General features: G+C 43.7%; 1 protein-coding gene across 5 annotated transcripts in view; it reads left to right on the plus strand.

Moving 5' to 3' along the window:
- The window catches only part of LOC126995580 (inositol-trisphosphate 3-kinase A-like), a 142,916-nt gene that overhangs the window by 83,679 nt on the left and 45,507 nt on the right, over positions 1 to 13,730 (plus strand). For 4 of the 5 annotated variants that reach the window (XM_050855259.1, XM_050855260.1, XM_050855262.1 and 1 more), the window contains exon 2: positions 8,410 to 11,758. The exons of the other annotated variant lie outside the window; for it this stretch is intronic. In XM_050855259.1, coding sequence (XP_050711216.1) covers positions 11,354 to 11,758 — 405 coding nt within the window. In that variant the 5' untranslated portion in view covers positions 8,410 to 11,353. The remainder of the gene's footprint in view (positions 1 to 8,409; positions 11,759 to 13,730) is intronic. 5 annotated transcript variants of the gene reach the window in all.

The following is a 13,730-nucleotide window of genomic DNA, read 5'->3' on the forward strand; positions in this document are numbered from 1 at the left end:
CAAAGAAGAAAAGAAGGAGGAGGAGGAAGAAGAAAAGGGGAGGAGAAAGAAGAAGAGGAGGAGAAGGAAGAAGAAGAAAAGGGGAGGAGGGAGAAGAAGAAGAGGAGAAGGAAGAAGAAGAGGAGAAGGAAGAAGAAGAGGAGAAGGAAGAAGAAGAGGAGAAGGAAGAAGAAGAGGAGAAGGAAGAAGAAGAGGAGAAGGAAGAAGAAGAGGAGAAGGAAGAAGAAGAAAAGGGGAGGAGGGAGAAGAAGAAGAGGAGAAGGAAGAAGAAGAAAAGGGGAGGAGGGAGAAGAAGAAGAGGAGAAGGAAGAAGAAGAAAAGGGGAGGAGGGAGAAGAAGAAGAGGAGGAGAAGGAAGAAGAAAAAAAACTGGAGACAAAAGAAGAAGAAAAGGAGAAAGAAAATGAAGAAAAAGAAAAGGGAGGAGAAAGAAGAAGAAGAGGAGAAAGAAGAAGAAGAAGAAGAGGAGGAGAAGGAAGAAGAAAAAAGCTGGACACAAAAGAAGAAGAAGAAGAAAGAGGAAGAAGAAGAAGAGAAACAAGAGGAGGAGGAGGAGGATTAAGTCGTGCCTGTCTCGCTAGGGGTCCCCAGCGTAGTGCGTGTATGAGTCTTGTAAAGGATTCATTAAGACGCCGCTAAGCTGATTTATTGGACGCTGTGGTTGTCTTTGGAGAGATTTATGAGTTCGTCTTTCTTATAGTTATTTAGGGAGGTTTTTTTTTTTTTTTTTTTTTTCTATGGCTTGTATTTTTGTCTTTCTTTCTTTTTCTTTATTTTTGTTTTCCGTTATTTTCTTTAGGTTTCTTGGGTTGTAGTAGTAGTAGTGGTAGTCATCTCTCTCTCTCTCTCTCTCTCTCTCACAGTGTTTGCTCATCTTAACCAGTGTCAGAGAGAGAGAGAGAGAGAGAGAGAGAGAGAGAGAGAGAGAGAGAGAGAGGCACTTTGTATGCTTATAACATCAACCTCATTTGTTGTCCGTGTATAATGGGAAACACACACACACACACACACACACACACACACACACACAGGGTACCGATGCATCTAACATTATAAGGGAGGAGGGGGGGGGGAAGGAGCATGTTTTCTTAGGTGCTGAGGAGGAGGAGGAGGAGGAAGAAGAGGAGGAGGAGGAGGAGGAGGAGGAGGGTGTACCTAGACTGTAACCTCCCAAGGGCAAATGTTTATCCTCCTCCTCCTCCTCCTCCTCCTCCTCCTCCTCCTCCTCCCAGTCATCATCATCATCATCATCATCAGTTTAATCCGTCCTTGTTTTTATTAATCGGACCAATATATTTTTTTTTTAATCGAGGCAAGTGTTCAGTCCCTCCTCCACCTCCTCCTCCTCCTCCTCCTCCGCCTCCTCCCCGTCAACAACAACATCAGTTTAATACATACTTTTTTTTATAAATAGGACCAATATATATTTTTTTAATCAAGGCAAGTGTTCAGTCCCTCCTCCTCCTCCTCCTCCTCCTCCTCCTCCTCCTCCTCCTCCTCTTTTCCTCAATCTATACTTCCATAAAATTTATTAAGGAAAAAAGTAACTGCGTCGAAAATGAATAACTATTAACTTACTTTTTTTTTTCTCCTTCATTTTAGATTTCATAATTTTTTTTTAGTCCCCACAAGTGTTCCACCCACCTGGCAGTCCACCCCTACCCCCCCCCCTTTCTCTCTCTCTCTCTCTTCACCCACGTCATCGTCCCCTTTCTTCCCCTATCTCAAGGACACCTGTCAACACCTGTGGCCCTCCCCCCTTCCCCCCCTTTACCTTCCCATTAACTTCCCCTTTCATTTCCCATTCCCCATTACCCTCCCTTCCCCTTCCCCTTTCCTCCTCCCTTCCCATTCCTTCCTTAGTCATTTTCATTTTGTCCTCTTCTCTTCCCCTCTTCCCTTCCTCTGTTCCTTTTCCACCTTCCCCTTCCCTTCAATATCCCTTTCCTTCCTTCCCTTTCACTGCCCGACTCTCCTCTTCCATCCTCAATCCCTTCCATTCTGCCATCTTTTGCTCCCTTCCTTTCCCTGGTTTCCTTTATTCCATCCCTTCCCTTCTGTTTCCCTTTCCCTCCTTCCCCTTCACGTCTTTCTATCTCCTTTCCCTTCCCTTCTCAATCACTTCTAGTCGTTCCCCTTCTCCCCTCCATTTCGTTCCTCCATTCCTTCCCTTCTATTTCCCTTTCCCTCCTTCCCCTTCACGTCTTTCTCTCTCCTTTCTCTTCCCTTCTCAATCATTTCCATTCTTTCCCCTTCTCCCCTTACTTCCCAACAGAGTGGTGGATGAGTGGAACAGGCCCGGCAGTCATGTTGTGGGTGCCAATACCATAGATACATACGAAAATAGATTAGATATGTATGTAGATAGTGAGGTTAGGTGAGGTCAACATTCCGGCGCCCCAGCACACACACACACATTTGACAAGGCTTTCGTATAGGAGGGTAACAGGACACCTCTCCTCCCGAAATTGACCTCTCTTTCGGCCACCTCTTTTGATTTTTTTATTATTTTATTATTTTTTATTTTTTTTAGGAGCAGCGAGTAGCGGGCTTTTTTTTATTATTGTTTCTTTTTTCGTGTGTGCTTGAGCTGTCTCCTTTGTTGCAAAAAAAAAAAAAAAGGAGTTGTGGGCATTTCCAGCGGTAGTTTTATGATCCTGGTGGTGGTGGTAGTTTGACCCTTCTTCTGCACCGTGAACCTAAAAAAAGCGCTCGTGAGAACCTGATTGATCTCTTTTCTGGCCTTTGGAAATACTAGTTGATGTGAGAGGCGGAAGAGGCTGAGAATACCGATATAGGCTTAGAGGAGCTGCCTTGTATAGACCTACCGACCTCTTGCAGACCTTTTTATTTATTTTTATTTATTTATTTTTTTTTTTTACAGCTAAGGAGACAGTTCAAGGGAGTAAAGCAAAAAAAAAAAGCCCGCTACTTACTGCTCCTGAATAGAGGTTCTTATGTTCTTATGTTCTTATTTACTTCCATCCTCCTCCTCCTCCCCTCCCTTCCTTCCTCTTCTGTTCTTTCATCTGTTCCTTTGAGAGAGAGAGAGAGAGAGAGAGAGAGAGAGAGAGAGAGAGAGAGAGAGAGGAAGGGGAGGGGATTGTCAAATTAATCAACTTCCTTTCCTCATTTATTTGCTTCCTCCTCCTGACCTCCTCCTCCCCCTCCTCCTCCTCCTCCTTCTGACCTCTTCCTCCCTTTCCTCTTGACCTCCTCCTCCTCCTCCTCCTCCTCCTTCTGACCTCTTCCTCCCTTTCCTCTTGACCTCCTCCTCCTCCTTCTGACCTCTTCCTCCCTTTCCTCTTGACCTCCTCCTCCTCCTCCTCCTCCTCTTCCTCCCTTCTTCCATCCCCACGCCCTCCCCACCCTTCCCCTTTCCTCCCTCACTCACAGATCTCTTCCTTTCCATCCTCCATTCCTTCCTTCCTCTTTTTTTCTTTCTCCTACCCTTCCACATACAACACACTACCTCCATTCCTACCCATGTCTCCCTTCCCATTCTCCCTTTCCTCCCCATCACTCCACACAATAAGCGATATGGGACCCCCCGGGATGAAAGGAAATGGGCGCCTATCACCTTAAACACACACACACACACACACACACACACACACACACACACACACACACACACACATACACACACATACTATAATTTGGATAGGTCATGGAGAAAGAGAGAGAGGGGGGGGGGGGGGTAGGTTCAGGTTGTGATGAGGGGTTTGAAAAGGGGAGAACGATGATGATAGGGAGGGGAGAGGAGGGGGGGAAGGGGAGGGAAGTAGATAGATGGATAGACTGTCAGTGTGTGGATGTGATAGATGGTTAGAGAGATAGATGGATGGCTAGGTTATTAGTATATGAAAGTAATAGATAGACAGATAGATAGAAAGACGTATGGGAGGAGAAGGAAAGGAAAGAAAGGAAGAAGTATAGGAAACGAAAGTAGACAGGGAGAAGAAAGTGAAGGAAAGGGTTTAAGAGAGGGCAGGGTGGAAGAAGTGGAGAAATAGAAGAAGGAAGAGGAGGAGGAAGAAATGGCGGAGAAGGAGTAATGAGATGATAAGGTGTGGAGGAGTTAGGTAAATAAGAATAAACAAACAAAAAGGAAGGTGAAAGGAAAAAGCCAAATAACACAAGAACACAAAAAAGTCTGCAAGGGAAGGGAGGAGGAGGAGGAAGAGGAAGAGGAGACATACTTTAGCCCGTAGTGATGGAGAGGAGGAGGAGGAGGAGGAGAGTAGAACAGAGAAAATATAAGGTAAATCCTGTAAACCTAACCTCACCTTACCTCGCTATCCATAACTTAATCTCGTCTGTCTAAAAATCATCTAAAATTGGAAGAATGAAAAAGGAGGAAGAGGAGGAGACATACTTTATTTAGCCCGTAGTGATTGAGAGAAAGAGGAGGAGGAGGAGGAGGAGGAGGGTAGAACAGAAAATGCAAGGTAACTCCTGTGAACTTAACCCCACTTAATCTCGCTATCCATAACTTAATCTCGTCTGTCTAAAAATCATCTAAAATTGGAAGAATGAAAAAGGAGGAAGAGGAGGAGACATACTTTATTTAGCCCGTAGTGATTGAGAGAAAGAGGAGGAGGAGGGTTGAACAGAAAATACAAGGCAACTCCTGTGAACCTAACCTCACCTAACCTCGCTATCCATAACTTAATCTCGTCTGTCTAAAAATCATCTAAAATTGGAAGAATGAAAAAGGAGGAAGAGGAGAAGGAGACATACTTTATTTAGCCCGTAGTGATTGAGAGAAAGAGGAGGAGGAGGAGGAGGGTAGAACAGAAAATACAAGGGAACTCCTGTGAACCTAACCTCACCTACCCTCGCTATCCATAACTTAATCTCGTCTGTCTAAAAATCATCTAAAATTGGAAGAATGAAAAGGGAGGAAGAGGAGGAGGAGGAGAGAAAGATGAAGCGTACCATATCAGATTTTGTTGTTGTTTTTATATATATTTTTACCGTTGAGCTGTTTCCTCTACTACAAAAAAATGGTCGATAGGCCTATGGAAAAGAAAGCTGAAGGAAGGAAAATGTCAAAGAAGAATGGAAGATGAAGGAATGATGAAGGAGGAGGAGGAGGAAATTGAAGAGGAGGAGGAGGAGAGGAGATGATATACCCACAACCACCACCACCACCACCACCACCACTGCAACCACTAATAATACGAAATCTCTCTAATAACAACCACAAAACCAAGCGACTAAACCTAAGAACGAAGGGAAGAGAAAGATAAGAGAAAAAATAAAGAATGAACGAAAAAAAGAAGGGAAGGAAAAAGAAAGAAAGAGAGAAAAAAGGAGACAAGACCGATACGAAGGAAGTTGAAAGGAAAGGTTATCGGAAGGAGGAGGAGGAGGAGGAAGAAATAAGAGGAAAATGATGTTTAAGATAGCGATTCAATTTCCATGATCATCTTACTTCTATTCCTCCTCCTCCTCCTCCTCCTCCTCCTCCAGGTCATAGAGGATGGCAATTCTGAGGCAGGTTCTTGGTCTTAGGAGGAGGAGGAGGAAGAAGAGGAGGAGGAGGAGGAGGAGGAGGAGGAGGAGGAGATTATGGACGTGAATGTGTTGGGAGTGTTCCGTTATGGGTCCCACGAGAGGAGGAGGAGGTGGAGGAGGCGGAAGAGGTGGAGGAGGAGGAGGAGGAAAGAGTCACCTGTTAATTAAAAGTATCTTGAATAATTATCATCAAGGTGGAAGAAGAAGAAGAAGAAGAAAGATGGAAAACGAGAAGAACGGAAGAGGAGGAGGAGGAGGAGGAGGAATAGTAAAAGGTAGAGAGAAGGGAAAGAAGATAATCGACAGAAATGGAGAGAGAAAGGGAGGGAGGAAAGGGGAGGAAGGTGATGCAGTAGAAGAGGAGGAGGAGGAGGAAGGGACAGAGGATTGATTTACGGTTTGGGTAGAAAGGAGGGAGGAGGAATAAAGGAGAGGAGAAGAATGAGGAAGGGAGGAGGAGGAGGAGGAGGAGGAAACATACTTTAGCCTGTAGTGATAAAGAGGAGGAGGAGGAGGAGGAGGAGGAGAGTAGAACAGAGAAAAGAGAGAAAGAGAAAGGAGTTGGGAAGGGAGGGAAAGAAGATGGAAGAGGAAGTGGCTTTAGGTTGAAGAAGATGGAAGAGGGAAGGAGGAAGAAGAGGAGGAGGAGGAGAAAAAAGGAGAGAAAAAAATGAGGGTAGAGAGTTCGCAATATAAAAAAAAAAGAAGACAAAGGAGAAGAAAGGGAAGGAGGAGGAGAGGAAGAGGAAAGGTGAGGCAATATATAGATGGAGAAGGAGGAAGAAGAAGAAGAGGAAAGAAAAGAAGATAAGGAAAGAAATGGATAGTTACGGAAGGAGAAATAAAAGGAACAAAAGGAAGAAATAAAGAATGGAAGAAGAAGGAGAAGAAGAAGAGGAGGAGGAGAAAAAGAAGACAAAAAAAATATAGTTACGGAAGGAGGAAAAAGAAGAAATGAGAAATGGTATGAGGAAGAGGAGGAGGAGGAGGAAGAAGAAAAAGAAGAAGAAGAGGAAGAAATGTTTGTCGTGATCTTCATTCATGTTTAGTTGCAATTAGAGTCTTTATTATTACTGTCTGAAAGAGGAGGAGGAGGAAGAAGAGGAGGAGGAGGAGGAGGAGGAGGAAGAAGAGGAGGAGGAGGAGAAGTTTGGCTGGTTCATGTATGCGGTCAGTGGCTGTGGCCGTAGGAGAGAGAGAGAGAGAGAGAGAGAGAGAGAGAGAGAGAGAGAGAGAGAGAGAGAGAGAGAGAGAGAGAGTCATTTAATACTCATCTGTCTACCTCCGTGTGTGTGTGTGTGTGTGTGTGTGTGTGTGTGTGTGTGTGTGTGTGTGTGTGTGTATGTTCGTTCGTTCATACGCTTCACGAGGAGAATGAAAATGACGCACACGAGAAATCTTTTCCTCCTCCTCCTCCTTCTCCTCCTCCTCCTCCTTTTGATCAGTTTCCTTCATCTTTTATTCCTCTCTGCTTCTCCTCTTTCTCTAATCTTACCTGTCGTACCTCCTCCCTCCTCCTCCTCCTCCTCCTCCTCCTCCTCCTCTATCAGGCGCTATCGGATAAGTCCCAAGAAGGCGTGGCAAGACAACCTCCCCTCAGCTAATATTACTGATAACAAGCTGATAAAACCGCGTGTGTGTGTGTGTGTGTGTGTGTGTGTGTGTGTGTGTGTGTGTGTGTTGGCGGGAGGTGTGTAGGTTTAGCTAAGTATGTGTGTGTGTATGTGCGTGTGTGGGTGTGGGTGTGGGTTGTGTGTGTGTGTAGGGTTGGTAATCGTGTGTGTGTGTGTGTGTGTGTGTGTGTGTGTGTGTGTTTGAAATATCGTGTGTGCTCTGGGGTGTAATCATAAGAGGAGGAAGAGGAGGAGGAGGAGAAGGAGGAGGAGGAGGAGGACAAAGAGGAGAAAGGAAGGAAGATGCGATGGAAGGAAAAGTGAGAGAGGGAGGTGGAGAGTGTTTTTCGACGAGAGAGAGAGAGAGAGAGAGAGAGAGAGAGAGAGAGAGAGAGAGAGAGAGAGAGAGAGAGGAAGAAGGCCCTTAACGTCGACCTTACGAAGGGAAGTGATGAGTTGGGCGCAGATTTTATGTTGGGGAGGAGGAGGAGGAGGAGGAGGAGGAGGAGGAGGGGGCACTGAAAGAGGAATCGTTTTGGGGAAGCTAACCTCTCACAGGGGATATTTGGGGAAGAAAAAAAAAAGGCGTCCTACTGAAAAATCTACAAATGGGGAAGAAGGGGATGAAGGGACTGGACTTTAATGGTATTTGCGTAACACTGAGGAAGGAAAGATAGACGAGAGAAAAAGAAGGAAGGAGGGAAGGAAAGATAGACGAGAGAAAAAGAAGGAAGGAGGGAAGGAAAGGAATTAAAGAGAAAAGAAAGAAATAACATAGAAAAGCGGAAAGGACAAGGTGGATAGGCTGGGGAAGTGGTGGGGATGTTATGGGGGATTGGGAGAGGTGAGGAGACGGCAGGGAGGTAATAAGGAAAAGGGGAAGGTTGTTGGGGAGAAGGGAGATGAGGAAACATGAAAGAAAAAAAACATATAGGAAAGATAAGAACGAGATGGGGAGGTCGGGGAAGCGTTGGGGATGTCATGGGGGATTAGGGGAAGTGAGGAGGGTTGGGGGAGATAATAAGGGAAAGGGGAAGGTTGGTGGGGAGAAGGGAGATGAGGAAACATGAAAGAAAAAAAAAGAAAAAAATCATTGAAAAGACATAACCAAGATGGGGAGGTTGGGGATGTCATGGGGTATTAGGGGAGGTGAGGAGGGTTGGGGAGGTAATAAGGAAAAGGGGAAAGTTGTTATTGGGGAGAAGGGAGATGAAAAAAACAGTCATTCTTTATTTCGTTTTGTCTCTATCAATATTTGTTTACTTTACTTCCAGATCTAAAAATAATAATAATAAAGATAATAATGAATAATGAATGAGAAAAGCCAACAGTAATAATAATAAGAAAAGCGTCCAATAAGAAAGAAAGAAAAAGAAAATACATAAATAAGACAAAGTAAAATATAAGAAAATATAAGAAAATACAAGAAAAAGAAGAAGAAAAAGTGTTGAAACTATAAGTGTGTGTGCGATTTTTTGTGTATGTGAACTCCATAAGTGTTTGTGTGTATACCCCTTCACTTACATACATACATACATACATACATACATACATATTGACAAAAAAACACGGACACACACCTACACATTTTACCCCATTCCTCCTCCTCCTCCTCCTCCTCCTCCCCTCTTCTTTTTAGGGGCAGGAACTAATATATCCACTTAAGTTCCCCTCATTTCTTCCCTTCACTCCTCTCCATCATCATCATCATCATCATCATCATCACTTTCCCCCCATTCCCTTCCTTCCCTTCTTCGTTACTCTTTCATCCTCCTCCTCTTCCTCCTCCTCCTCCTTCTTCCGAACGACATGCACAGACAGACAACGTTAAAGAAGAAGGATGATGTTAATACAGCCACGCACGGGAATAATGGCGGAGGGTGAATAAAGAAGGGAGATAGATAAGTGAAGGAGAAAGAAGGAAGAAAGAAAGAAAGAAAGAATAAAAGAAAGAAAGGATATATAAAAGAGAGAAGATAGGAAGGAAAGGAAAGGAAGAAAGCAGTAAGAGAGAGAAAGAAAAAGAAAAGAGAGAAGAGAGAAAAGGAAGAAAGCAATTAAGGAAAAAAGAAAGAAAGAATAAAAGAAAGTAAGAAAGAATATATCGAAGAGAGATAAGATAGGAAGGAAAGGACGAAAGCAGTAAGAGAGAGAAAGAAAAAGAAAAGATAGAAGAGAGAAAAGGAAGAAAGCAATAAAGGAAAAAAGAAAGAAAGAAAGAAGAGCAAAGAAATACAAGAAAGAAATACAGTTGAAAAAAAATACACCGGAAAAGATAAATTAGTTACGATCACAAAGAAATAAAGAAGAAAACAAAAGAAAGAGAAAAGTCGGAAATGGAAGAACAAAAGATATAAACAAAGTACATTTAAAAATAGAAAAGTTAAAGGAGTGTCGAGGAGGAGAGAATAAAAAAGGGTTATCGAAAGCAGGAAAAAGATAGAGGAGGGAAAAGATCGACATAGCAACCAAACGAAAGTGCGGAAGAAGCGAAACGAAAGGAAGGCGATAAGAAAGAAGACTATTGACGAGCGTAAAAAGATAATAAAGAAAACAAAACTGAAAAAATAAAAAAAAAGAGAGAGGAAAGTCGAGTAATAGAAAAAGATAAAAAAGAACAAAAGGAAAACAAAAAAAAATAGAAAAAAAATATTGAAGACGGCGAGAAATTCAGAACCGAACCGAACAAAGAAAATAAACTGAAAAAATATATCGAAGAAAAAAGAAAAGACTAAAAAAAAATAAAAAGAGAGAGGAAAGTCGAGTAATAGAAAAAGATAAAAAAAAAACAATAAAAATAGAAAGAGAATATTGAAGACAACGAGAAATTCAGACTCGAACCGAACAAAGAAAATACTGAAGAAAAAAATATATATCGAAGAAAAAAGAAAAAGAACGCAAAAAACTCAAAGTGAGAAACGAAACTGAAGAAATTAGATAAAAAAAAAAAAAATAAACAATAGCCAGTGTAAAAAAAAAAAATTAAATAACGTAAACAATCAAAAAGAAGAAAAGTGAGAGAAGACAAAAAAAAAACGAAAATACCAAATAAAAAAACGAAGAGCAGAACAAAAAAAGAAAAGAAACCGAAGCAAGAGAAAAGAAGAAGAAGAAGAAGAAGAAGACAACGAACGAAAGGCAATTAAAGAAGACAATTATCGCCGCCCATCTTCATTTCTTCTCCAAACAGACAAGCTGATTGAATTCGTCCTTAAACGGCACCGCTCCGGCCCTTCGCCCCTTCCCTTCCCTTCTTAACCTCTCCTCACCTTGCCTCTTCCTCCTTCTACCTTTCTCTGACCTCCCTCTAATTCCCTTCCCTCTTCTTTCTCAGCCCTTCTTTCTCCAATTTCATCCCTTCCCTTCCCTTCCCTTCTTTCATCCCTTTCCTTTCCCTTTAATTCCCTTCCCTCTTCTTTCTCATCCCCTCCCTTCTTTCTCTAATTTCATCCCTTCCCTTTCCTTCTTTCATCCCTTTCCTTTCCCTCTAATTCCCTTCCCTCTAATTCCCTTCCCTCCTCTTTCTCATCCCCTCCTTTCTTTCTCTAATTTCATCCCTTCCCTTCCCTTTCCTTCTTTCATCCCCTTCCTTTCCCTTTAATTCCCTTTCCTCTTCTTTCTCATCCCCTCCTTTCTTTCTCTAATTTCATCCCTTCCCTTCCCTTCTGTCATCCCTTTCCTTTCCCTTTAATTCCCTTCCCTCTTCTTTCTCATCCCCTCCCTTCTTTCTCTAATATCATCCCTTCCCTTCCCTTCTTTCACTCCTTTCTGTTCTCATTCCTTCCCCTCCCATCTCTTCTCCCACTTTTATTTTTTTTTATTTTTTTTATTTCCTCTTTTCTAACTCCTTTTTCTTTATTCATACTTTCCTTACCTTGATCTCTTCTTATTTTCATCTTTTCATTTTCTTTCTTTATCTTTCATTTGTCTACCTTACCCTCGCTTCTTCCCTACCTTCCCTTTTATTTTCGTTATCTAACCTTACCTTGCCTTACCTTACCTTACCTTACCTTACCTTACCTTGCCTTGCCTTGCCTTACCTTACCTTACCTTACCTTACCTTACCTTACCTTTTCTCCTCCTACGTCCTCATTCTCCTTCTTCCTTCTCCCTATCTACCAAACTCTTCCACTTCATCCTTCCTTCGACTCCACCACAACTTCATCCTAAACCACACCTCATCCACCACCACCACACCACACACCACCACCACCCCCAATGCCATCCTCACACCTGAAACTCAAACACAACAAGCCCGCCAAGATGCAAACCGCGGGCAAGAAACACCCCCAAAACACCCCCCCCAACACAACCACCACCCCAACCACCACCACCACGACCATCGCCAGCAGCAGCAGCAGCAGCACCCCGACTCAGACCCCGACCACCAGCCCTAAGCCCTTCGCCATCCGGGTCTGCAGTGCTGGGGGCTCGGTGCTACCCCTGCATGAGGCGCTGGGGAACATTAAGACCCTGGTGGCTGGGACGATCAATCTCTCCCCCGGGTACGAGTCCTATACCCGGCGCCTCCTTCTGCCCCTCCCGACGGAGTATGACACGGCCCACCACGATGACCTCTCCGCCGATGAAGCCTACGAACTCCCGACGCCTAGGGATGCCAAGGTTGTTTATTGTCATCTCCCCCGTGTTTTAATCTTTTTTTTTTATGTTGTACTGTTTTTGTTTTTCTGTTTGTCCTCACTTCTTTTTTTTCCTCTCTTAGTACTCCATCTTTTCTTGTTCTTTTGCTTCCTCCTCCTCTTTTAGTCCTCCTTTGTCTTCTGTTCTCCTCTTTCTCCCCTTTTTTTTCCTCTCTTTGTCTTCTCTCTCCTGTTTACGTATCCTTTTCTTCCTTTTTTTCCTCTGTTTGTCTTCTCCTGTTTACGTATCCTTTTCTTCTTCTTTTTTCCTCTATGTTTGTCCTCTTGTGTTTGTCCTCCTGTGTTTGTCCTCTTCCTCCTTTCTTGTTACTCTTCGTTTTCTTCGTTATTTTCTCTCTCCTTTCCGTTTATATGTGTGTGTGTGTGTGTGTGTGTGTGTGTGTGTGTGTGTGTAATAGTAGTAGTAGTAGTAGTGTGTGTGCGGGTTGCGTAACGAAGGGGAGAGAAAGGTAGGAGGGGGAGGAGGAGGAGGAGAGGAAGGGGTTTAAACCTAAGAAGGCAGAAGAGAGGGAAGAAGCAGTAACCAAATAAGGGATACGAAGGAAGGAGATGAAAAGAATAAAAAGAGAGGAAAGAAGGAGGAGGAGAACAAGGGACGGAAAGAAAGGAGATAAAAAAATGAGAAGAAGGAAGAGAGGGAAGAAACAATAACCAAATAAGGGATACGAAGGAAGATGAAAAGGATAAAGGGAGAAGAAAGGAGGAGGAGGAGGAGGAGGAGGAGGAAAGGAGATAAAAAAATGAGAAGAAGGAAGAGAAGGAAGAAACAGTAACCAAATAAGATAGGAAGGAAGGAGATGAAAAGGATAAGGAAAGGGAAGGAGGAGGAGGAGGAGGAGGAGGAGAGGAAGGGGATAAAAAATAAAAAGAGAGAAGAGAAGGAAGAAGCAGTAACCAAATACGGAAATAGGAAGGAAGGAGATGAAAAGGATAAGGAAAGGGAAGGAGGAGAACATAAGAACATAAGAAGGAGGAGGAGGAGAGGAAGGGGATAAAAAAAAGGAAGAAACAGTAACCAAATACGGAATTAGGAAGGAAGGAGATGGAAATGGTAAGAAGATGAGTGAGGAGGGAAGAGGAGAAGGAGGATAGGAGGAAGAGGAAGAGGGGAAGAGGGGAGGGAGAGAAGGTAAAGGGGATATAAATGGTAAGAGGATAAGAGACTAGAGAGGGGAGGAAAAGGAAGGGGGTAAGGGGAAAGGGAGGAGAAGGGGGGGAGGAGGGGGATGTAAAAGGGAAGGGGGGGATGTAAGGAGAGCTTAGACAGGTGAACCGCAAGACAGGTTAGGGGAAGGTCAGCTGGTTGGGAAGGAGGAGGAGGAGGAGGAGGAGGAGGAGGAGGAGGAGGTGGAGGAGGCAGTGGAGGTGCCCGCATACTACAACTACTGTATCTACGTGTTTCTCCTCCTCCTCCTCCTCCTCTCCCTATCCTCCTCCTCCTCCTCCTCCTCCTCTTCTTCCTCCTCCTATCACTTCCTCAGGACATGCAAACCTACTCTGCGTCTCTCTCTCTCTCTCTCTCTCTCATCCATTCCCTTCCCTTCCCTTCTCTTCTTTTTCCTACCTTTGTCATTTCTTCCCTTTCCTTCCCTTCTTTCTCATCCATACCCTTTATCTTCCTCCTTCTTCCCCCCCTTCCACCCTCTTCTACGTAATGTCTCTGTCGGTGCATAAAGCAAACGGTCGGTCGGCGCCTAGGCCCGAACAGTGAAAAATAAATCAAGGAAAACGAATCGCTCTCCTCCGTATTAGGGGCCGACTGAAGTAATTATTTATGATTTTAATTGCCGCATTTACATGACGAATCGCCTCACCACCGGCCGCCTATTGTGTGTGTGTGTGTGTGTGTGTGTGTGTGTGTGTGTGTGTGTTAGTAGAAAAATAATAAATCCAACATGTGACCTCTCTTTCGATATAGACAAAGTGGAGGAGAA

The sequence above is a fragment of the Eriocheir sinensis genome, chromosome 8 (assembly GCF_024679095.1).
Source record: "Eriocheir sinensis breed Jianghai 21 chromosome 8, ASM2467909v1, whole genome shotgun sequence".
Taxonomy (NCBI): Eukaryota; Metazoa; Arthropoda; class Malacostraca; order Decapoda; family Varunidae; genus Eriocheir; species Eriocheir sinensis.